This window comes from Eremothecium cymbalariae, chromosome 5 (assembly GCF_000235365.1).
Source record: "Eremothecium cymbalariae DBVPG#7215 chromosome 5, complete sequence".
In the NCBI taxonomy this organism is placed as follows: domain Eukaryota; kingdom Fungi; phylum Ascomycota; class Saccharomycetes; order Saccharomycetales; family Saccharomycetaceae; genus Eremothecium; species Eremothecium cymbalariae.
In genome coordinates, this window is record NC_016453.1 from 579784 (window position 1) to 604112 (window position 24329).

The following is a 24329-nucleotide window of genomic DNA, read 5'->3' on the forward strand; positions in this document are numbered from 1 at the left end:
GAATCATAATGAAGCCCCTAACTCCCGCTTTTAAGTGTCATTCGAAGGAAAGAAAAGGTACATAGAACTTAAATTCCTCCTGCTCATTCTCGTCCGGTTCTATACAGCAATCTCACATTGTTCCAAAATACTTTAAAATCGTCTGCCTCAAATGCACGGGACAGATTTTTTGGTAATTCTTGCCCAGTGGATACTTAAAATGGAAGCACTACATATCTAAGAAAGGGGCTCGAGGCAATTCTCAACAACGAGTCTGTAACACATAAATTATTGCTCCAATTGTTCTAGTTTTAGGAAAGAGGCTAAAAACGGTTGTCGCTTGTTTTTGGGTTTTTCTTTTTTTAGATTACAATAGTTCCAAAAGAATCCAAACACCAAAAGGAAAAGTGCTATTCAATATCAGTTCTAAAATTCCTTACTACATCTGAGTCGGCAACACAGTAACAGGCATTGAAGGGTAGTACGGGAAACAGGGTGTAATAGATCAGGTTTTATTGGCACTAAGTGCGGTAATATACAGCAATCCATAAAGTAGTTGTAGCATTTGTTTTTTTTTTGAAAAATAATTTAAATTTTTATTGAACATTTGAATTACTACACAAATGAGTGAAGATGAAACTAAGAACGTTCGAAATAATAGCACTAACCAACAGGCCATTATTTCGGGTATGAAACATGAGGATACTGATGAGAATAATGATGGTGAAGGGGTTATGGTAAATACTACAAGTTCGGTAACGGTGGAAAACACTGCCACAATAGATGCCCCTGTCGCTTCAGCTGCAGTATACCAAGATACTCCAGCTTATCAGCTGTCCTATGTTGTTGGGGTTGCAGAGAATAAAAATGCGAAGTTTAGACGGGCTATGGAGGATGTGCATACTTACGTGGAGAACTTTTCTTCCCGGTTGGACTGGGGGTATTTTGCGATATTTGATGGACATGCTGGTAACCAAGCCTCGAAATGGTGTGGCTCACACCTACATACTATCATTGAGGAGCGGATATTGCAGGGTGATAGCCAAGATGTGAGGGATGTTTTAAATGATTCATTTGTATATGCTGACCAGCAAATAAACAGTACACTGGAGGGGAATAGTGGTTGTACGGCAGCAGTGGGAATATTACGTTGGGAAGTTCCTTCGTCAATACCAAATCAGTCAATAAATCTGGATCAGCATAAGAGGATGCTATATACAGCTAATGTGGGCGATACGCGGATAATATTGTTCAGGAATGGTCGCAGTGTGAGATTAACTTACGACCATAAAGCCTCCGATATAATTGAGATGCAAAGGGTTGAACAAGCAGGAGGGTTGATTATGAAAAGTAGGGTTAATGGCATGCTTGCAGTAACAAGGTCACTTGGAGATAAATTTTTCGATTCTTTAGTAGTTGGAAACCCATTCACTACCAGTGTAGAAATAACGACAAGTGATCAATTTTTGATAATTGCATGCGATGGCTTATGGGATGTTGTTGACGATCAAGAAGCCTGTGAGATGATTAAAGATGTGGAGGATGCCAACGAAGCCGCGAGGCTGTTGGTCAGGTATGCGTTGGAAAATGGTACGACGGACAACGTAACAGTAATGGTTGTGTTTTTTCATAACCACCAGTAGATAGTAAACTTCGTCTTTTTTGTTGTGTTTATTCACCAAGCGTAGGCTCATATTTAGCACTCTCCTGTTCGCTACATGCTGGCATAAGACACTATATACGTGGTAATCATACTGTATCACATAGTTTTGAGGTAAGTCTGTTTTTGTAAAAGCTGCTTATCTCTACCGTGTGCCGGAGTCCTATTATTTACTATTCCAAATTTACACAACTGCATACTAATTAACGACTTGTAAGTGAATTCACAGCATTATTATATGTTGAAATCATTTAAGTCAAGTTCATTGTTATCACCAGTAGTATTCCAATCAATACCAAGATCATTGAAATCATTCAATGTCAAGTAGTCATCAGGATTAATTCCACTGCCAGTTTGAGCGCCAGGCTGTCTAGTATCTTGATCAACGATATCTGCTCGTAAACCACTATTAACATTTTGTTCATTAATGTTGTTAGTGTTGGAAGTATTGAGGCCTATATTATTATTATCATTGTGGGTGATGCAGCCTCTGCCATTATTCTTTTCGCTAGTATTGGTGATATTATTGTTATTGTTACTGTTGTTGTTACTGTTGTTGTTACTGTTGTTGTTACTGTTGTTACTGTTGTTGTTACTGTTGTTGTTACTGTTGTTGTTACTGTTGCTGACGTTGTTGTTGTTGTTGTTGTTGTTGTTGCCGTTGTTTCCGTTGTTGCCGTTGTTGTTGGTTATTATTCTACTGCTAGTAGCAGCGCTGCCGATGCCGCTATTACTATCTAGTTCATTGATGTTCTCACCAGTATCGCCGTTATTACTGTTGGAAGGTACACTACCAGAACCCATGTTAAAATCATCAAGTGAAAAATCGCCTTGTCCATCAATGCCACCAAACATAGATAAGTCCATGTCGTTCAAGTCACCGAAATCAGCACTAAATGGCTTTTTAGAGCCCCCCCTATTGCTATCTTGGCCTTCCAAATTAGTCGCCTCTAGGTCGGCCATAAGACCATTGGGCGTTGCACCAGTTAAATCAACAGGAGACTGATGGTGAGCTTGCTGCGTAAGGTGCTGTGGAGCTAGTAATGCAACCTGGGCCGCTGCTTTCTCCTCTTGTAACTTTTTGGTTTTCTCAAGCTCCTCTTGCTGCTTCCTTCTTAACTCCTCCTCCTGGCGTAGCTTCCATTGCTTCATACGATGGGCTACATCATCCACAGTTTCCAGGTATTGTGAAGCCGTTGTTAATGTGGTATCAACACCGTCCAGAATAGAATGAAACAAACGTACCTTATCACCAAGAGACTTCGAAAAATTCTTCCTGAACCCCGCTGCAACATCTGAATTTAACTGTATGGTCTTTAACTGCTGCTGTACCATCATTTCAGTGGCTGCTCGCATGATGTCGTCAAGACATTGTGTTAAACGATCCGTATTCATCTCGTCATCGCTCTTGCCCTTGAATGCCATACTCCCCTCTTTATTTTGCTGCGAAGTTTTTTTGAGTTTTCACACCTTCCGTAACTAAAGAGCCCTCTTCTACTATTGCTGAGGTTTTAGCGCCTGATTAAAGGGTTCTATCATGAGTTCATTCTGGATAGATAGGTTAATGAACGTAATCTGGAATTCATGATGCCATTTTTTATCAAGAATCACGTGACTTGTGTTACCCGCGCTTGGTCACTCAATCATAACGTACGATAATTTTGCCATCCAATCATATTCATGGAAAATCTATTTTTCGGGTAGGGTAACTGTATCCGTTTTTCATACCTCCTGGTGCAGAGTGGAGATTCATCAAGTGTAATAAGTGTATGTAGAAAGATCACAGGTGCGGACGGAATCTGCAACAACGTTATACTCAGGTTAAGATGTTTAGGTTGAGTTCTTCCAAAAACTTCGTTAAGGTGGCCAATACGATTTCCAGGCGTGCATATGCAGAAGCCGCTTCTAATGAATTTCTGAAACTACACTTTGCTCTTCCACATAACACTATTTATGCTGGTAGCAAGGTAACTCAAGTTAACTTGCCAGTGAAGTCAGGCCATGTCGGTATTCTAGCAAACCACGTACCAATTGTAGAACAATTGGTTCCAGGTGTGGTTGAAGTAGTGGAGGAAGGTGCTTCGAAGAAGTTTTTTGTCTCTGGTGGTTTCGCTACGGTTCAACCAGATTCTACCATGTCTATCACCTCTGTTGAAGCATTCCCATTGGAATCTTTCTCTAGTGAGAGTATTAAATCCCTGTTGGTAGAAGCTGAAAAGAATGCAGGTTCAGCTGATCAAAAGATTGCCGCAGAAGCTGCTATCCAGATCGAAGTCTTGGAAGCATTGCAAGCAGCTTTGAAATAGAAGGCGCAAGTGTGAAGGACAAATAAACCTGTTTAACGCGTTCCCTATTATACTACTGTACACGTATATTCTCAATTCAATTAACATTTCCTAGATTATTTCCATAGACGCACGTATGCAGTTTTCCCGCATCTTTTTCGGTTATACTGCGGGTACGTTCTGAAATGAGTGAATCAACTTGTCACGGATTTGGTTAGAAACGTACGCATTATATCTAGGTGTGTATATATGTATATCATGTTAATTATCAAGATCATTTTTGACATTTACTGGTCGTAATCTACATTTGCAAATGCTCCAGATGTGGTTCTAAATGCGTCTCATCTCTTCACGTGATGTAAAGGCTTGCCGAACGCGAAAATACGAAATATACGAAATTTTGGAACGGAGCGCTTAAACGGTCTCTCTTGAACACACGCACGCAAAATCTCTTTGCACACCTAAAGGTGTAGATCTGGATAACCTATTATGGATTTCGCGTTCGTTTTGACCTCACCTCATCGGTGGCAGTTGGTATATAGATAGGAGGAACATGCATAGAGCACTTGTTACAAAATGAAGTTTATATACGTGTGTGTTTGTGTGTGTCGTGAATAAAAAAAGAGTACGTCCTCCTTTTCAGTAAAGGTCAATCAAATCCAAACAGGAGATAATCAAGCCACTCAATTATATCTGAGATGTCTGAACAACGTCCGCAACAGCCTAGTTTGGTTAGGCTAGCTACTAAAAATGGGCCGTTGGCTCAGATTTGGTTGGCATCGACCCTTACGAACCTGAATAGGTCGTATTTGAAAACAGACATTTTACAGTCGGTGCAAGAAATTTCTAAGGTTACTAGTTCTGAACTCGATGATACTAGTGTAGAGCCTATTACTTTGCGTGTTTCTGGTGAGTTGTTGCATGGTGTGGTAAGAGTATATTCTCAAAAGGCCAATTTTCTTCTTTCTGATATTTCAGATCTTTTACACAAGCTGAAGTCGGTGTTCAGAGGTAATGTACAAAAAAGTATCATGGTTCATGTTGATACTGTTTCGAAGTTAGATCAGCTAATTTTGCAAGATACGGTAACAGAAATGGATGTCCTAATTACTCCAAGTTTAGATTTTCTACGAGAGACTAGCATTCCTCAGGGATTAATGGGCCGCGAACATTCTATGGAAAGACAAGTACAAGGTGCTAATGCTGCAACAGCTCCTTGGGACATGTCCCTTGAAGTTGGTAGGAGATTTGCACCGGACGATGATTTGGAACAACAAACTTCACAATTGGATTTGAACTTCGAACTGGGAGACACTAACAACTCGAAATCTTGGGGTGAAGGAACTCACATGTCTGATCAATTTCAAATTAGTTTAGGTGATGACAATAAAGATGAACTCCCCTCCGATAATGACAGCATGGACTGGGATTTGGGCGTAGTTGAGCAAGAAAGTTCTGGCGCAGACGATGGTAACAAGAGCGTGGAACTCGGTCGTAGGGCCACACACGATACTGCGTTACATGATACCACAGACTTTGACTTTGACTTGGGTATAGAAAAGGATCCATTCGAAGCCACTTTAGAACAGGAGCTAAGGGAACCCGAACCAAAAGTCCTAGAGGTAAGGCATAAGAGGAACTCGGCACTGGTTAACGCAAAGAGACTTCAACAAGATGAAGAAACAGAATTAAAAGAGTTTCAGGTTAAGAATGGCCTTTTGGATGCTATTTCTGCGAGCACTTCCACTGATGTCTCTAATGCATTCACAAAGAAAAGAGGTTGGTCTGAGTTAGTGTCTAGTATGGACTTTTTGCCTGAATATTCGATCAACCACTTTTCGGCCTTCACATTTTTAAAGAAACAAAAGCGATCAACGGACACCCATCCCGAGGCTTTTGAGAAAGGTTCCATTCCACCAGTTTCTGAGGATCCTTCGATGGATCTGTCTCTGGAACTTGACGAGAGCTTGGTCCATCAATCTGACATAGAAGCCGGAACACAAGAGGGAATAGAAGCAACTGACCAATCTGGTATTGAAGAACCAGGTCAGTTGATTAGTGATCTAGCTAGTGGACCAGCTGATCTACACGAATACTCTCATATATCTAGTGATAACTTTTCCATCTCAAATGGACATACTCAAAAGGTTGAACTCAATACTGGTGAACTGGTTTCGAAATCCACCGTTGATATGGCCAACGCTATAAGAAACGGTTTCATAGGCAATGAAGATATTTCGTTCGATCAACTTCTGAATTTTAGGTATCGTGCTAGTGAAACACCGATTACTAAGAGCCAAGCAGGTAAAGCATTTTTTGAACTACTGGTATTGGCAACTGCGGATTGTATTAATCTCGAACAGAAGGCTTCCGATGATATTAGAATTACAAGCAAAGGAGCATTATTTGAAAAGTTCATTGAAGTGTGAACACATGAAGATCGCGGTCGGGGGTGACTCTACACATCAACTACATATAGGCGCTCGTCTAAAGGATTTTATTAAAGAAATAACGGTTTTGTAGAATATACATATTGAACGGATATTAGATTTTATATTTCTATCACTTCTGACGTGGTTCTCGAGAATATTTTGCAAAAAAGAAACGAACCTGGCGCTAAAGAACTAACAAAATTTTTAGATAGTTCTCAGGTATAAAATTGTAAGTGACAGTAATTTGCAAAGAGATATTCGTTGGAACAATCATTAGGTGACCGGTTGAGGCTTTCGATTTGTCTAGAGTAGAACCTGTTATCTATTCCTATTGATATAATGGCTAAGCAAAAGACTACAACAAAATCAGCTAAAAGATACAGGTATTCATCTTTCAAGGATAAAATTGATGACTTGAAGATTGAACCAGCTAAAAATTTGACAACAAGAGCACATGATTACGTGGAAACGTCACATTTATTGTCTTCATTTGAGCGGTGGAGAGAATTTAACTTGAGTGGTGATTTCATTGAGTTTGCAGATGAGATTGAAAATTTAATTCAAACCCTTCCGCAGGTGTTATACCATGAGAAAAAGATATTTAATATCCTTATGAAGCATATTGAAAAACATGATGACAAATCTTTGCAACCACTGCTGGACTTGTTGTCACAATTTTGTCATGATTTGGGTCCTGATTTCCTTAAATTCTACGACTCGTGTCTCTCTACACTGATTAGATTGTTAGATGATGCTATTAAATTCGAAAAGTCGGATGTTTTTGAATGGGGTTTTAACTGTTTGGCATATATTTTCAAATATTTATCTAGGAATTTATCTCAGGATTTGTTACCAACGTTTAATTTATTGTTCCCATTGTTGTCGCATAAAAAAGATTTCATGTCTAGGTTCGCTGCTGAAGCATTATCTTTTCTTATTAGGAAAACAACTGCTGCTAACCTGTCTATATTTGTTGAGTATTCTTTTAAGAAGTTGAGTGATCTTGAAAATAAGAATTTTTATGAAGGCTTACAAGCTTTGTTTAGTGAAGCGCTAAAGAGTACATCAGAAGCATTACATTCCAAATGTAATACCATTATTGGAGTGCTATTAATGGTCTCTTTGAGTGACAGCCAATCCGCTGCTACTATTTCTTTAGTATCAGATATCTTAATGGACATACTGAGACATGCATCTGCTGAAAATGCCCAGCCATTGTACGACACCGTTATTGTAACCTTGGAGCAGTTCTTAAACCAACATGAAGATGCAGATTTGAATAAGGCTTTGAAAATTTTATCTACTTTGTCTTTTGCGGAAAGTGGTAGGAAGGTGTCTGATTGGAATGCTTTAACAGGCAGTATCCAAAAGGTTTTGAATCATTCTAATAACTCTAACTTATCTCCAGATGTTACGGCATTCATGTTTTCAATAATTCTTCGTAATTCTGATGTCAGAACGCTGACTCATTTTCACAAAATAATGTTTGAATATTATTTGGAACACTTTCCTTTGCACTTTATTGAATTCTTTAAATTTTCATTGGACCTTGATAAAGCTAAACTTTGTTCCTTTAATGGTTCTAGATATATTCAAAGGTTTGTGAATACCTATGGGAAAGCCTATCCGAAGAAACTTGCATTGTTTTTTTTAGACATTGGGTACAAACCGGACTTACTTTCCAGGTTGAATATTAATATTCCCGAAGATTTTACTAATCTTTTGGTTGAGGATTTAGAATCCTTCACTGATTTGGACTCTGAGAACACTCAGTTAGAAGTTTACTGGAGAATTATTTTAATTAATAGGGCTAATCTTGAGTCTACCCTATTTTTGGTGCCTCTAATAACAAAATTATTAAATTCTTCGAACATTAATGACTTTACAAGGGACCTCCTTGGAAACCTTCTTCTAACTTTGCATTTAAAAGACAGAGAAGTTATTGCTTCATTAATCAAACCTTTATCTGAAAAATTTGATGAATTTGGTACTAGTCCGATATTTACTCGAAGTATTAATCGTATTTTCAGTTCCTGTGAAAACCTAAACGCCATTATCTCTGATAAGTTTTTATACAAAGTCTCCAAAAATTTGCTGCTGCCGGGAAAAAGTAATCGTTATGAATCCTTGAAGTTAATAATCTCCGTATTAAACACTTTTGGGAGGGAAGTACCACAGCTAATCAACGATTTAATGCTCATTGAGGATATTCCTTTGGATTTATCAAATGGCCGTGATTTAACCTTGCGCCTTCGAAAGATCGGTTCTGATTTCGCTAAGCTTGAGCCAGATCATTTAATATGCAGTGTGTTTTTTAACCATATATTTGGACTATTAACTGTAAGGTTCTCTCCAATATGGGACGGCATTAACGAAATTTTACCTAGAATATTTGAGAAGAATCAGAATCTGGTTTGGGAAATATGTTTACATTTTATCAACGTTTTAGATAATAATCCGAGTCTGCACTATATCGACACGCCACTGACTGATGATAATAGAGAGCCATTCTGGGTCGTTAGTGTTAACAGGCTCAACGATGTCGTTCAGGCCGCTGATAAAGTATTTGATGCTTATTTTTTTACCGATGCATCTCTTGTTGATATGACAATTAAGGGAAGAGAGTCTCTTGAATATCCTGGAATGATCAGGAATCAAGCTCTGAAGATTTTGCTTTTGCTACCAGGGTTAGCAGAGCGCCATTCTAGAGAATTAGTTCCATTCTTACTCAACCAAGAGGATTCGGTTGATGTTATTGACCATAAGGCTGATTCAATTATGAAAGAAGCAATACAAACATCTGCTAGTTGGTGCGAAACTGACAGGAATTTGCTAATGAAGTTAGTTGGGAAATTCAGAAATATAAAAGCTGTTTATAAATCTGAGGAACTTCATCAACGTTTGCTAATTTTATTGGGAAGTAGGACGACAGATGCACAAAAATTATCATTCGAGGCTCTATTAGCTTATAAAGAACCTGTTGTGGTAAAATACAAGGATAACTTGAAGAACCTGTTGGACGATACACTGTTTAAGGATGAGATAATTAAGTTACTTGCAAAGGATGAATCTAGAATCATTGAAGCTGCTGATGAAGAGAGTTTAATGCCATTTGTTTTAAGAATTCTTTTCGGTCGTGTTCAAACTCCTAATACTAGTGGTATAAATAAGAGCAGGAAAATTGCTGTTATAACTGTTTTGCCTAATCTGGGTGAGAAGTATATAATACAATTTTTGGCATTAGGAAGTCAAAGATTTAATTATAACTACTTCTTTGAAAATGAAAACCAAATTAAAAGTACTGAAGCCACTTCAGTCACTTTAAGAAGAATGGCAGGTTTTGTTAATGTGGTAGCTTCCTCCTTATCTGCTCTGGGCTCGAAATTTCCCGGTGCTATCAGGACTGTCATTAATCCATTAATATACACTATGTGTCTATCAAATTTTGTTATTGACCATAATACTACGGAGAACTATGTTTACAAAGTTGCAGCTAATGTTAGGCAGCAAGGAATGAAATGTTTTTATGAATTATTTTGTCACGTTGGAGAGATTATAGATTGGACAGAATTTATCCCTAATATTCATAACTATGTTATTAAGCCTCGTATTCCTAAGTTTAAAGATGAAAACTTACAGCAGCCATCCTCTATGATGAAGTTGATTTCATATTGGTCAAGATCTAAGAAACTTTACCCATTATTGTATTACAACAACTATTCATGTGTATATGCATTTACAGAAGTCTTATCATCAACTATAAATGCACAAGACTCCGTTGTTAAGGTTATTCTTGAGTTTTTTGACCGTGTTGTAAAAAACCCAACTAGTGAGAATGAGTATATCGAATTAATTTCCATTATTGTCTCGACCTCTTTACATGTATTGCCTACTCTTTTGACAACACTCCAAGATCAAAATACCGTTTCAACTGCAATAAGCTTGTTGTTGAATATTACTGAAGCAGGTTACATACAGGATAATGATACGACAAAATTGTTAATTGATGCATTGAGTTTGGTGCTAGAAAAAGATATTTCTAATGTTAAAACGCCTGATAAGATTAAGTTATTCAATTGTTTGGCTTATCTGGTGGAATCTTACGACTGCTCCTGGTGCGATATTGAAAATCTTTATATCTCATGTTCCAAGTTTTACAGAACATTCGTTGATAGAAACCTGAGGGAAGCTTTGAATAAAGTTTTGTCCAGCATTGGCTCTAGATTTGTTGAGGTTGGACCTACTGTTAAATTACTTAATGATTTGAATTCTTATTCCGCCTCTCGAATGCAAGAATATGATTTTGAAAGAATATTACCTGCATTCAAGTGTTTCAATGAAGAACAATATTTGCGTTTCAATGAAACGCAATGGCTGCCAGTATTATACTGTATGTTGTTCTTTATAAATGATAAGGCGGAATTGGTTATCAGGACTAATGCAACTTATTCGTTAACTCGTTTCATTGACTATACAAATATAAAGATAGCTGAGCAGAATACCGAGAAATGCATGTCTATGATTAAGGAGATTATTCTACCAAACCTGAAATTAGGGTTAAGGAAATCTTCAGAAGAAATTCAGAATGAATATATTGCTGTTTTAGCGTACATCGTAACGCACTCGAAGTTTTTTAATGAATTAGAAGATATGAAATGCCTATTGTTCAATGGTGATGAAGAGGCAAATTTTTTTAAGAATATTAATCACATTCAACTGCATCGTCGCCAGAGAGCCATTAAAAGGTTAAGTGAGTGTGCAAATATGCTCTCTGAAAATAGTGTTTCGCATTACTTGATGCCGATGGTTGAGCGTTACATATTTTGTGATGATGAGAGGTACAGAAATATATGCAACGAGGCTATTACTTGTATTGGTGCACTTTCTAATTCTGCTACTTGGAACCAATATAAAGCAATATTAAGAAGATATATTTCTATGTTAAACACAAAGCCATCCCACTTAAAAGAACTGGTATTAGTTATTGTTCAAGTTTCAAATTCGTTCAAGAATACCATGGAACACTATAGAGGTATTAACTCAACCAAGCAAGCTATTAGGAAGTTCCCGACAAAATTTCAAGAGCCAGAATCTTATGTTAAAAAAGAGGTATATCCGATTTTGCACAAGATCTTGGGCATTAGAAACGAAGAGACTATTGTAGCCAGAATCCCATTATCTCAAGCATTAATAAATCTAGTCCTTGGTCTTGAATATGATGATACTGTGGCACATTTGTCTGGAATTTTGACGAGTATTTGTCAAATTTTGCGGAGTAGGTCAGAGGAACTACGTGATGCTGTTCGAAAAAACTTGAGTAATATCTCTGTTATATTAGGGCCTGGTTACTTAAATTTTGTGATTCGAGAATTGAAATCTGCCTTATCTAGAGGCTCTCAAGTTCATGTATTGAGTTACACTGTTCATTATCTTTTGATGGCAATGGCAGGTATCTTAAAACATGGGGACCTAGACGGCTTAGCAGAAATGGTTGTTGATATCGTTATGGGAGATATATTTGGATCAGCTGGTCAAGAAAAGGATGCAGAAGGATATACTTCGAAGATGAAGGAAGTCAAATTTAACAAGAGTTATGATACAGGGGAAATTTTAACTGCAAATATTACCCTGCCAGTTTTTGGCACTTTGTTGCGTTCTATCAAAGCATTATTATCTGAACGTCTTACTTTGAAAAACCAACGTAAATTGGAAGAATTACTTAGAAGATATGTGCTTGGGTTGAATCATAATGATGAAGGTGGTTCTAAGGATATGTTGACTTTGTGTTATGAAATCTTCCAGCAGTCTCAATTAACTTTGCGCGATCCAACTGCAAATGGAAAAAACCCTTCCGATAAAGAGGAATTTTTCTTAGTCAATTTGAACTCAAAAGTTGCTTCTGTTCAGACTGAAAACTCTTATTATATTTCGACGCTACAAAGGTTTTCCTTAGATCTATTAAAAACAGCAATTTCCAGGCATCCTGATTTATTAGATACTGCTTATTTGGATGGATTTGTACCTCTGTTAAAGGAGGGTTTGCTTTCAGAGAATGAAACGGTTGTCATTAGTGCTATGCGTATATTGACAATTATTATTAAGTTAGAATTCTCCGAAGACTCAGAAAAAATTTTTAAGAGCTGTGCTAGGAAGGTATTAAATGTCATTAAGGACTCCCCTTCAACTTCTTCGGAACTATGTCAAGTTGGTCTAAAATTCCTATCCGTTTTAATTCGTCATAAGGATATTAGTGTAAAGGATACTGCCCTAGACTATGTTCTTGGTCGTATTCAACCTGATTTGATGGAGCCCAGTAAGCAAGGATTAGCTTTTGGATTTTTGAAGGCGTTACTATCCAAGCACATAATGTTACCAAAAATTTATGATATTGTTGATAATGTTGCGGAGATTATGGTCACAAATCATGCTAAGGAAATCAGAGATGTGGCTAGGAGTGCGTATTATCAATTTTTAATGGAATATGATCAAAGTAGAGGGCGGTTAGAAAAGCAGTTCAAGTTTTTGGTGAACAACTTGCAATATCCATCTCAAGAAGGCAGGCAATCCGTTATGGAACTGTTAAATTTGATTATCAATAAATCAAGCCCTGATTTACTATTGAAGTTATCTTCTTCCTTTTTTGTATTTTTGGCCAATGTTGCAGTAAATGACGATTCACCAAAATGCAGGAAAATGGCCACCTTATTACTCTCCGGTATGTTCAGCAGATTAGGTTCGTCGAATATGGGTACCATTGAAAAGTATATTAATTCTTGGCTAAAACAAATTGATAATCCGACGTTCATAAACTTGGGATTGAAAATCTACAAAATATATTTGTCTGAGTTACCTTTTGAAGACACCTCGTTGCACCGTACTGCTATTTCTCGGATCAAATCCGTCGTTTCTAATACAGATGTAGGTTCGGATTCAAAATGGGATGATGTTTATACTGCTCTCGAAACTTTTGCAATTTTTGCTGAGAAGAGAAAAGATGAGGTTTATGGAAATGGGTATTCAACTATGTGGGACAGTATCATAGGCTGTTTATTGTACCCTCATGAATGGGTTCGTAGCTCATCTGCGCGTTTAATAAACATATTACTTTCAAATACTGGACTATTAGAAACACCATTAGATGATTATAAAATCCAGACTATTGCATACAGATTATTCAGGGTATTGGGCTCTCCATCTTCTTCTAAGGAGGTAGGCTCTAAGCAAGTTTGCGTGAAGATTTTGGTCCACATTGTTCAATCATGGGCAAAGAATAAGACGCCATACATTTATAAAGCTGATGGAGAAGGAAACAAGTATCTGAATGCAATTGAATTTGCCATTGTGAGAACAAGTTCCATAATCAGGAGTGAAGAAAATCCAACTGATTCATATGCCTCAAAGATAGCTAGTATTCAATTGCTTGCAATGATCCTTCAAATACTAACGGTTGAAGAAGTTATTGAAAGTGCAGAGAAATTCATCTTACCACTGTATATTTATGTCGAAGATACTTCGAACTCAAACTCTAGTGTTGAGGAAGAAGAGCTTCGTGTAAAGGCCCACGAGTGTATGGAGATGTTGGAAAACAAACTGTCGGTATCTGATTTTACTAAAGCTTACACTGCGGTTAAACAAATTGTAATTAGAAGAAGACAAGAGAGAAAGGCTAAAAGAGCTCTTTTAGCTGTAAGAGCACCTTCGCTAGCAGCAGAAAGGAAGTTAAAAAAGCATGCTAGATCAAGAGATAAAAGGAAGCATGAAAAAGATGAGAATGGGTATTACCAAAGAAAAATAAAAAAGTAGATTATAGAATTGTTAGATTACTCGTATAGAGGTACGCACTTACCTGTAAATATTAATATATAATACTGTATCGTACTATCGAATAGTCAATATTAAATGATTTTCGTTCATTGAGGAACTTAATTAAGTGTTCCTTGATTATAACAGTACAAAAATAATCTTCAATTTATAGGGATGGGAATAATGAAATATAAGTCGCCCGTGATAGTTTAAAAGAGTAAATATAGTACACTGTCACATTTCACTTGACATAACACTGGAGGCGGCATCTCCGATTCCATCGTCAAGGTGTGTCACATCAGAATCGTTCACATCCATTTCATCGGCATCAACTTCCTGTTCAGGCTCATCAGCATCTTCTTCATTACCGGATTCATTTTTGACATCCGTATTAGCTTCCTCTGCAGATTTGGTTTGAGAATAAGCTGTCATCTCTCTTTGATACCTCAGTCTATCCGTGTTATATAAGTGGTAGTACGGTTTCTTGGCTTCCTCATCCATGTTTTTCCATATCTCAGGTAATACCTTTGTCATATCAACATTACTAGCAGCATACTCCTGTCTGATCTTCTCCTTATTCATCTCACAAAACAACAAGTAGGCGTTTGTAGGCCTCTTAGGCAAATTAGGATCCCTCTTTTCCTTCGACCTTCTCTTACGGCTCCGTGAACTAGGTAAAGACTCTAATAAATTCGTCTTGAATGAAGCTAACGTTGGCAAAGGTTCCTCATAGCGCAAGGAAGGATCCTTTTCTATGCGAGATTCCAATCTCTCCAAAAGAACTGCATACTCTAAACGTAACCTTTTAACAGATAATCTGGTTCTTTGAATAGCAAGCGACAGCGTATCATTCTGCTCTGTCAGTTCCTTAATAGCCAATGCTAAATTCTTCTCGTTCTGATCCACCATCCTTCTTTCTAGCCTTGTCTTCAAGATAACAAAAAACTCCACTTTCTTCCTATATACACTAGTATAGGTAAAAAAAATGCACCAATGGCCTCTATACTCTTTTAAACCTAATAGAAGCAGTCCTTTTTTACTTATTGGTTGAAAGTTCTACTGTTCTTTTCCCTTCCTTTGATCTATCAAGTAACTGCTTTATTAGTCGTCTCAACTTTCGCCTTGGTTAGTTAGCTGTGTGTCGCTAATGTTATATTTTCGCTTTGTGAAAAACCAATGAAAACTTCACATATTTCAATTAACTGGAGAGAGGATACAGACCTCAAATATCGTGAGAGTGGTTTTTGTATAATCGATTAGTTTAGTCCTAACAGTAAGGTTTAGAATAAACCAAGTGAAAAAGCGAATCAGGCGGTTCAATTAAATTAATATAAGGTTTTGAATCAACTTTCTTCATCTGTAGACGGTCAATTCAAGTCAATCGCAAAATGTCAGAGGAACAACAACCACTATTGGGTGGTAGTAAAGGTGATGATAGCGATAAACCAGATGATCTGCCACGATTAGAGGGATGTAATGTTGTTACCAGTGCATCTGTAACGCCAGCTATACCTGGAAATCCTTTAACTGTTGCTTCGACGGCTGTCCCTGGAGGTGTGGGAACTCCTTCAGCGCCTGAAACAGCGGAAGCAACACCAGGCATACATTTATTGGATAGCACAAGGAAGTCAAGGTACATACCTAATTCTTCCAATTTGAATAATACTGGAGGAAGAGATCATGTAAAGCCTACGAACAACACGGCCACTACCAAGCTGGGCCCCCAAAGGACATCTAGGACTGCGCAGAAGCTTAAATTATTACCTGAGGAGCCATTTCAACGAATACGTGAACAAGATTGCGATATTATAGACAGAGACGTTTATTCGCAAGTGAATCGTATTACAGATAAGCCTGCTAGGAGGGATGCCGAGAAGTTGGGTAAATCACAACGACATTTGTTGCCGCGGGCAACTGCTTACTGCACGGCCAGTTCTTATAACATGAAGGAGTTGGTAAGATGGTTAAAATACTGCAAGAAAACACACCATACACATCCAAAATTATTTGATGAATGTCTATATACTCCATTTATATATACAGATTGGAGAGGTGATAAGAGATTTGAGCATGATGATCATATACGATTGGATGATGAAGGTGGAGACATTAATGTAGGCGACAAACAACCTGATCTGTTTATCTTTGAGTATGGCGTTGTGGTTATGTGGGGGTTTACTGAAAGAGAGGAGAAGGCTTTTCTTAATGATGTGGAGAAGTTTGAGAAGGAAAAATTGGCAGAAGAAGATGTTCAAGTAGAAGAGTTCAATTATTATGTTACCCAGAGTTATCAACCAAGAATATACAACGATTTTATTACCTTACGAGATGGATCTAATTATATGATAAAGCTATCTATTTCACATGCTATATCTCAAAGTGTTAAAATTTCATTATTTGAGGAATTAGTCGATAATACGATTGAAGATACTCAGGACATTCCACAAGAAATCGCGTCGAGCGGTAAAGTGTCCATGAGTAAAGCGGACATAATGAAGAGTATTGGCGAATTGTTTATTTTAAGAATCAACATCAATTTACATGGCTCAGTACTAGACTCTCCAGAAATAATGTGGTCGGAACCCCAATTGGAACCAATTTACCAAGCTACAAGAGGATATTTGGAAATAAACCAAAGAGTCGCATTATTAAATCAAAGGTTAGAAGTGGTCAGTGACTTGTTGCAAATGCTAAAAGAGCAGTTGGGTCATTCGCATGAAGAAAACTTAGAATTTATCGTCATATTACTAGTGGGCGTTGAAGTCCTAATATCACTCATTAACATAATAGTTGATATTATCGCAGATACCACAGTACGCTAAAACACACACGCACAATCGTATAACTATGCAGACATATATCTATACACACACACACACATAAATTACATAAAACAGTAAGCATTTCAACCCAGGTCTAAAAATACATTAGAAATTTAGATAATGTACAAAATAAATTAGTGATATTATATATATAGAAAGAAAACCCCCCTAAAAACATTGACACACCATGATTTAATTAAGGCCTTATATTAATACAATTTCTACGCTCTTTGCACAATGTTTGTTGTCACCAAATATACACAGGAACAAAAAACAAAAACAGAGAAAGAAAATCGACTTACAATTCCTGAGAAGCCTTGGCAGCCTTGGCAGACTTCTTTGGTAACAAATTGGCATGAATGTTTGGCAAAACACCACCTTGCGCAATAGTAACGTTACCCAATAACTTATTCAATTCATCATCATTCCTGATAGCTAATTGCAAATGTCTTGGAATAATTCTGGTCTTCTTATTGTCTCTAGCAGCATTACCGGCCAATTCCAATATTTCGGCAGCCAAATATTCCAACACAGCAGTTAGATAAACTGGAGCACCTGAACCAATTCTCTGAGCATAGTTACCCTTTCTCAACAATCTGTGAACCCTACCAACTGGGAAAGTCAACCCAGCCTTGGCAGATCTAGATTGAGAAGCCTTAGCAGCAGAACCAGCTTTACCACCTTTTCCAGACATTGTATTTTCTTGTTATTATTTGATCTTCTTGGTTATTATGTATATAACTTGACCCACGAAACGTTGATTAATCAGATACTAGATATATATATAATACAGGAAATAAATAAAATAAAGTAAAAACTGTAACGCCAAGAAGAAGGGAAAGAAAGAGCGGAAAAAATATTACTAGGGAAAGGGCAACAACCACGACAGAACTACGTATAAATAGTCCTTGTTCGTCAGATTCCCTCTATTCTTCAACCTATTTATACTTCGTCCGTTCTTATTGGACGTACATAATACTTCCGCGTAACTAGTTAGTATAATAGTAATAATTACTAGTAATTACTAGTATAACATATTATGGTACGGGCTGCTATCGTGCTGCACATTTCGCTTCTTTGTTCATAGATGTACTAGGAATTTCGCTAGAAAACCGGCCGCTGTCTTCGCTGTGTGTACTGCCGAATCCGTTGTTGTGTTTTCTGGGTCCGCTTGCCGTTCTCAAACTTTCGCCAGCTCAGAAACAGCCGCCCAAGTGTGAGAAGGTCTCGGACCGGTGTACGGTCTGGCGTATTCGCACGGTGCCTTATCCTATACTATGCTACCTCTCTCTCTCTATCTTTCTGGAGCTACTTTGGTGCTAGTTGTAGTGCATGTTTTCGCGTTGTAATGACTCCAACAAGGCAAAATATGTAGTAAGGAACCGTATTATAATTGTGTTTTTACGTGCAGCAAGTAAGTGGCTAGAAAGTTTACTAATCTGGATTGTTGAACTTGGAAAACTATTTAACTGCTGAGCTTAAGACAGGAATATACCCTCTGTATCTTTTCTCAATTGAAGTTTACGTGTATGTTTTGTTTATAGTTCGTGTTTTCGTTTTCTTTTGTTCTTTTGGATAGCTGGTTTATTTTCTTGAGTGATTGATTTATCTCATTTTATTTTCTTTCATTTATTAGGATTTCAAAGAAAACTGTCTCTCGTTGAAAAGATAGTAATATTAATACACCACAACATCAACTAAATATCGATTATAATGGCACCAAAGGCTGAAAAGAAACCTGCTTCCAAGGCACCAGCTGCTAAGAAAACCACAACGTCCGCTGATGTTTCCAAGAAGAGGACCAAGACCAGAAAGGAGACTTACTCTTCTTATATTTACAAGGTTTTGAAGCAAACACATCCAGATACTGGTATTTCTCAAAAGTCTATGTCTATTTTGAATTCATTTGTCAATGATATCTTTGAGAGAATCGCTTCTGAAGCTTCCAAATTGGCTGCTTATAACAAGAAGTCTACTATTTCTGCTAGAGAAATCCAAACGGCTGTTAGATTGATTTTGCCAGGTGAATTAGCAAAGCATGCTGTATCTGAAGGTACTAGAGCTGTTACCAAGTATTCTTCTTCTACTCAAGCTTGAGTGCCTGGATTATCATGTGTTAATTTGAAGGAGTTGTAATGGGCCTGCTTTTTATCAACTTTTGCTTTGGGTTTGCAGTCGCTTCAAGAATTTGGGACTATGTATAGTCTTTGAGAGTGTGTGAAAGAGTTGGTCCCCTATATCTTCATGATTTTGTATTATTAAGATTTTTTAAAGTTTTCAGGGCTTTTATAGTTTTATAATAATTGGTTATATAAACTTGAGTAAATGTATATTAGATACGAAGTTTGATACTATTCATAGTTATTTCTTCTGCTCTGCTGTTAGTCTTTCGTCAGAATGCTTTTTTAATCCATAATGTGCTTCATTTTATCCTTTAATGATTCAAGCTTTTCAACAGCAGTCTGGGATTTGTCCACTCTAGTGCCTAATCTTATTTCAGTGTGAATTCTTTTATGACCTAACTCGTCGTGACTGTACTCATGTAACTCGCCGATCAAAGCCATAACCTCATCCCATGGACCTTCAATGGTTGTTCCAAAGGAGTGTACGGTGCTTTTCAAATCAGAAGCAAGAATCCTCTTTTCGATCTTCGCAACATAACTTGACACACTTGGATCACTGGTACCTAGCTATGAAAAATTAATAGCTGTTAGTATATATTATTCGACCGATCCAGTTGGTTCTGGGAATACTAAACTTAACTTACAGGAACCATGCAGATGTCAGCTAACGTATAAAGCTTGGTCATTGTGATTTAATATGGACTCTCGCTTCGTAAAGGGAGCTGCTAACCGTTCTTGTGGTTAACTATTTAATTATGCATCAAGAAATCCCTTTTTTCGTCTATTGGCTTAACATATATATATACAACTGTTTATCCATCACATGATTAGATGACATGTAAATCATCATATAGTTAATTAATCTAAAAATATTCAATTTACAGTTACCATATTGATCAAATATTGATGCACTAATCCTTTTCTGATTTGTCGTAATGTTTAATATTTTTGAAATCTAATGTTCTTTTTCTTCATTTATTATCGATTTATGTTGGGAACCGTTGAGCAAAGTGACAATCGAGAGGAGAAATTCATTGATCGTCTACCATCCATGGTTCATTTCACTAATAAATAGAAACCGTATAATTATTTAATTAAATAATAATAATTTTATATAATAATTTATTATAATAGTTATATGTGAAACGTAACATCCATATTTCGGATGTTACGTTCAAATACATAAATATATATATTTAGAAGAATAATTTATATATTATATTATTTTTAATATCTAATTATAATGGATGTAAAACCCTAGAAATATACTAGGGTTTTACACCATATAAGATACCCTTATAGGGGAATATACAATATATATATATATTAATAATATTTATATCAAGTAATTATTTAAGATATAACATTATAATAATATTCTTAGGTATTATAATAATAATATTCTTAGGTATTATAATAATAATATTTTAAGGTATTATAAATATAATAATATTTTACATTAAATATATAACCTAGCAATCTTTCCGTTCAACAAACAGGAGCTATTCTCTACTTTGCGTAACTCACCCCCTTCCCTTTTGATACCCATTAATTAATTATTCACTAGAACTAACGGAAACCAGTAATTGCTCTCCCTAATGATCTACATCCTATAGAACTATTTTAAGTCTCCAAACAAGCACGAATAGTCTATGTTTAACTTTAAAATTCGAAACAAAATAAATATCAATGTATACATATATCTAATTATTTTTCTACTCATTGATAATAAAACTACCGTCTGGGCAGTTGATATGAGAAAATCGTATACTAATTAATAGAAATATAATGTAATTCAGCTAAAATCATCCCAGTAAGTGCCATAACAGATGAATTTATTAAACATAAGCTTGATAACTTAAATATATTTCTTGGCCTCTGTACCGTTAACCTAACGTTGGTAAACTTATTTAATAAATATAGAGGTAGACACTACGCATTTTATGAGTAATTGTGTTTCTTCGATAACAAAGAAAACGCGTTTATTGGCTCTATAAATATAATAATTTTTAGTAAGTAATTCAGAATTACTTAGTCCATATTGAATGAATTGTCTTTAAAAACGCTTACTTGCCCGCTACCTGTACTTCAAGTTATGCATTTACTCATATTATTATTATTGACTTAGATTAAAATCAGAAAAACACGAAAATTTATTTTATCTTCGGAACACAAAAAACATTTATATAATTTAAAGAATATAAAGACCACTATATAAATAAAACCAATATAGCTGATGATACATTTAATACATTTAATAAAAGAATAAAATGCTTTAATAAAGTTTATTATATTTAAAAGATTAAATATAATAATATATTTATAACTAAATAATATTTAGATAAGCACGTGATTAAATATACAACGTTTACTTATTCATATTATTCAATAAAGAAATAACTAATAACTATAATTCGTTAAACTTTGCATTAAGAAGTTAGAGCTACAATAAGCTGTAATTCATGGCAGTAGATAAATATTAGTTAGATATAGGTAGTTATCATTATATATTGCTTACTATATTTATTGTTATTTTAATTCAATTTAATGTAATTTAATAATATAAATAATAAATTAAAAAAATTATAATTTTTAAATTGTTGATTTTTGTTTAATTAACTAATATTTTTATCTTATAGATCAGATATTTTTCCGTTATAGAAAGTTTATGGAATAGATAGATAAATACAAAAATATCAAAAAAACCAATATAAGCTGTAAAAATATGGAAATAAATCAATTTCCTAAATATGGCTACGTATATTATTTCTCGTATAAATTGTATTAAAAATACATTAATGAATCAAAATTAAATCAGGGTGACGATAGTGAAAGAAGTAAAACTATATGTAATTTTCCTATTGTCAGGATTACAACAATCTTTTTGTTCGTTTTTATTTTTTATTTGAATTTTATTTCAAGTACTGTCTTTCCTATCCATGATATCAAGCCTTTATTCGTTTTTGATATAATATATATTGGCCAGTTTTTCTAGGCCAAAGCATATCTTACCTTTTCATCTCTCTTCATGCTTGAGAAAAATATATTTGGGAGTGTGCAAGTAGCTAAAGCTCTTTTAGCATAGGTATTCATAAACTTCAATCCCAATATGTAACTAGTGTTCACCCAGCCAAAACCTTCTGTAGCCACACCTTTAAAATCTGCGCCCTGGTTACCATATTCTGCATCAACCCTATGAGGATCAGTCCTCTTAGTAACGTCATATTTCTCCACGACTATACCATTATAATCCACAAAAGCTTTAGTCATCAAAAATAACCACCTATATGCTAGCCTTCTGGCTTCTCCGGTGAAACCATAATTGTCCAATCCACCCCACGCCAATATTTGATGCGGTGCCCAGCCGTAAGGGTAGTCCCACTGCCTATTAGGTCTATTGATAGTGATTTCACCTCTAGATTCTTCAGTGCAAGCTACTAAACCACCAAACATTTCTAATCTTGGTAGTGCTTTTTGAATCATTGTATTAGATTGTTCTTGAGTGGCCAACCCGGCCCACATAGACCAAAATGTAGTAGCAGAATGATATGAAGTGCGTTGCTTAGTCTTTACGTTATAATCATAAAAGAAACCTGTATCTTCATCCCACAAGTATTTCGTAATTCTTTGTTTTCTTGCTTCTGCAAGTGATTCCCAATATGAAGAATTAGTTGTGTCACCAAAATGATCCGTGCAGTTGTCATCAAAATAATTAGCAATTACATTTGCAATATCTTTTTCGTACTTGTATAATAAGGAGTTCAAATCGATTGTTGCCAAGTATGCACAGACACCTTCCAACCTATAACTTGTGTCATGTCCACTTTCTCTAACGGCGCGATCATGTAAAAAGAATTCATCCAATTCCGGCTCAATAACTTCTCCAGCATCATACATGCGTCTGAGCTCTGGAATTGAAACATTATGTTTCGATGCAAATTTTCTACAAATGGCGTCAAAATGGTCTGCCTCAGTCTCTGGAGGGATACCCATACCATCCGGATGATAGCACGAAAGGCCAGTTGCCTTGTCATATCTTGGTTCCGCTGTCCACACAGATTTATATTCCTTAATAGCTGCCTGAAATGCTCTCTTCAAAAAATCAATTGCCATTGGATTCTGATCACCACCTAGTTTTTCAAACACCTTTAAAGCCATGTCCGTCAAAAAGGGGGGTTGCGACCGACACAAATAGTAGCTCCTGTTTGCATTCAAAATTTTACCATAATGTTGAATTTCAAAGATAAAATGCTCAACCATACCACGTGCAAGATCCACTTTGTTGCATTCCAAAAGACCCAAAGCCATCAAATAGGAATCCCAGCCATACAACTCATTGAACCTACCTCCGGGAACCACATAAGGAAACCCAACCAACGAAGTTTCACCACTAATAGGATCCATGTGCCTTTCCATCGCCAACGCCAACAACCCTGGAGTCTCATTCAAAGACTTCACATACTCTGGCGTGATCACCTCCGGTAAATACTTGACCTCCAAATTCAAAGATGGATTATAATGTGCACACTCAATGAAAAATGCATACTGTTCATCACACCCATGAGGAACGTATATCCGCGGAATTTTGGCACCTGGCTTGTTAATCTTATTATCTGCTGCAATAACCGCAATGCTGTTATAATCAATACGTCTAGTCAAACAGTTCCAAAATTGATTATTAATTAGCCTTGTCAATCTACTAACAGGATCCTCGTTCAACCGCGCCTCATCTAGAATGACCTGTTTCCTCCCGAAATTTTTCGCTAGCGTTAATTCTTGCAACAAATTTGATAGCATATAGGTACCGCGGATTTGCACGTGCCTGTAACCATTAGAGTTCGCCGTACCGACACGGATCATTTTCGGCCCAGTGTCTTCAATGGTAATCTGATAGTTGCCATCCGTGTCTTCACTCTCCAACAACTCTTCCAAAGTTCTATCCACATCCTTAATATAAAATTTCCTATGTCCAGAACTAGCAAGCATAGAGTCATCCTCCGAGCCCCGCCGCTTAATGGCATGCTTCTTATCTAAAAACTTGAAATTGGACACATTATCAATTATACTCATGGTACGTGTCCTCGAAAACTTATTCGGATGCTTCTGCTTACGGGGGTCCGTCGATGGACCATAATAAATCTCTGGCGTGGAATAAGGATCGTGTAATTCACTCATCGAAGTGTTCCGCTTTGGAGCACCTTGTATCATTATAATAGTGTTTTAAT

At 36.4% G+C, this 24329-nt stretch overlaps 11 protein-coding genes across 11 annotated transcripts, besides 1 other annotated feature; 6 read left to right on the forward strand and 5 right to left on the reverse strand.

Annotated features, from left to right (window-relative positions):
* Positions 1 to 602: 602 nt before the first annotated feature.
* Positions 603 to 1622, forward strand: PTC1 (type 2C protein phosphatase PTC1; the record flags this gene model as incomplete). Its single annotated transcript, XM_003646818.1, has 1 exon — positions 603 to 1622. One exon carries the CDS (start codon positions 603 to 605, stop codon positions 1620 to 1622), a length of 1020 nt encoding a protein of 339 aa, XP_003646866.1.
* A 251-nt stretch (positions 1623 to 1873) lies between these two features.
* On the reverse strand, positions 1874 to 3064 carry MED2 (Med2p; the record flags this gene model as incomplete). Its single annotated transcript, XM_003646819.1, has 1 exon — positions 1874 to 3064. One exon carries the CDS (start codon positions 3062 to 3064, stop codon positions 1874 to 1876), a length of 1191 nt encoding a protein of 396 aa, XP_003646867.1.
* A 401-nt stretch (positions 3065 to 3465) lies between these two features.
* On the forward strand, positions 3466 to 3945 carry ATP16 (F1F0 ATP synthase subunit delta; the record flags this gene model as incomplete). Its single annotated transcript, XM_003646820.1, has 1 exon — positions 3466 to 3945. One exon carries the CDS (start codon positions 3466 to 3468, stop codon positions 3943 to 3945), a length of 480 nt encoding a protein of 159 aa, XP_003646868.1.
* Positions 3946 to 4622: 677 nt separating this feature from the next.
* Positions 4623 to 6353, forward strand: MCD1 (kleisin alpha; the record flags this gene model as incomplete). The annotated part of the gene is made up of 1 exon (XM_003646821.1): positions 4623 to 6353. One exon carries the CDS (start codon positions 4623 to 4625, stop codon positions 6351 to 6353), a length of 1731 nt encoding a protein of 576 aa, XP_003646869.1.
* A 342-nt stretch (positions 6354 to 6695) lies between these two features.
* On the forward strand, positions 6696 to 14159 carry UTP20 (Utp20p; the record flags this gene model as incomplete). Its single annotated transcript, XM_003646822.1, has 1 exon — positions 6696 to 14159. The coding sequence occupies one exon, from the start codon at positions 6696 to 6698 to the stop codon at positions 14157 to 14159; it is 7464 nt and encodes a 2487-aa protein (XP_003646870.1).
* Positions 14160 to 14393: 234 nt separating this feature from the next.
* On the reverse strand, positions 14394 to 15068 carry NHP10 (Nhp10p; the record flags this gene model as incomplete). The annotated part of the gene is made up of 1 exon (XM_003646823.1): positions 14394 to 15068. The coding sequence occupies one exon, from the start codon at positions 15066 to 15068 to the stop codon at positions 14394 to 14396; it is 675 nt and encodes a 224-aa protein (XP_003646871.1).
* Positions 15069 to 15547: 479 nt separating this feature from the next.
* RMD1 (Rmd1p) lies at positions 15548 to 16981 on the forward strand (the record flags this gene model as incomplete). The annotated part of the gene is made up of 1 exon (XM_003646824.1): positions 15548 to 16981. The coding sequence occupies one exon, from the start codon at positions 15548 to 15550 to the stop codon at positions 16979 to 16981; it is 1434 nt and encodes a 477-aa protein (XP_003646872.1).
* Positions 16982 to 17279: 298 nt separating this feature from the next.
* Positions 17280 to 17675, reverse strand: HTA2 (histone H2A; the record flags this gene model as incomplete). The annotated part of the gene is made up of 1 exon (XM_003646825.1): positions 17280 to 17675. The coding sequence occupies one exon, from the start codon at positions 17673 to 17675 to the stop codon at positions 17280 to 17282; it is 396 nt and encodes a 131-aa protein (XP_003646873.1).
* Positions 17676 to 18694: 1019 nt separating this feature from the next.
* On the forward strand, positions 18695 to 19078 carry HTB2 (histone H2B; the record flags this gene model as incomplete). The annotated part of the gene is made up of 1 exon (XM_003646826.1): positions 18695 to 19078. One exon carries the CDS (start codon positions 18695 to 18697, stop codon positions 19076 to 19078), a length of 384 nt encoding a protein of 127 aa, XP_003646874.1.
* A 308-nt stretch (positions 19079 to 19386) lies between these two features.
* ECM15 (Ecm15p) lies at positions 19387 to 19790 on the reverse strand (the record flags this gene model as incomplete). Its single annotated transcript, XM_003646827.1, has 2 exons — positions 19387 to 19671; positions 19749 to 19790. 2 exons carry the CDS (start codon positions 19788 to 19790, stop codon positions 19387 to 19389), a joined length of 327 nt encoding a protein of 108 aa, XP_003646875.1.
* Positions 19791 to 21255: 1465 nt separating this feature from the next.
* Positions 21256 to 21457: a sequence feature (Eremothecium cymbalariae centromere CEN5).
* A 638-nt stretch (positions 21458 to 22095) lies between these two features.
* Ecym_5297 (alpha,alpha-trehalase) lies at positions 22096 to 24312 on the reverse strand (the record flags this gene model as incomplete). The annotated part of the gene is made up of 1 exon (XM_003646828.1): positions 22096 to 24312. The coding sequence occupies one exon, from the start codon at positions 24310 to 24312 to the stop codon at positions 22096 to 22098; it is 2217 nt and encodes a 738-aa protein (XP_003646876.1).
* Between the last annotated feature and the right edge of the window lie 17 nt (positions 24313 to 24329).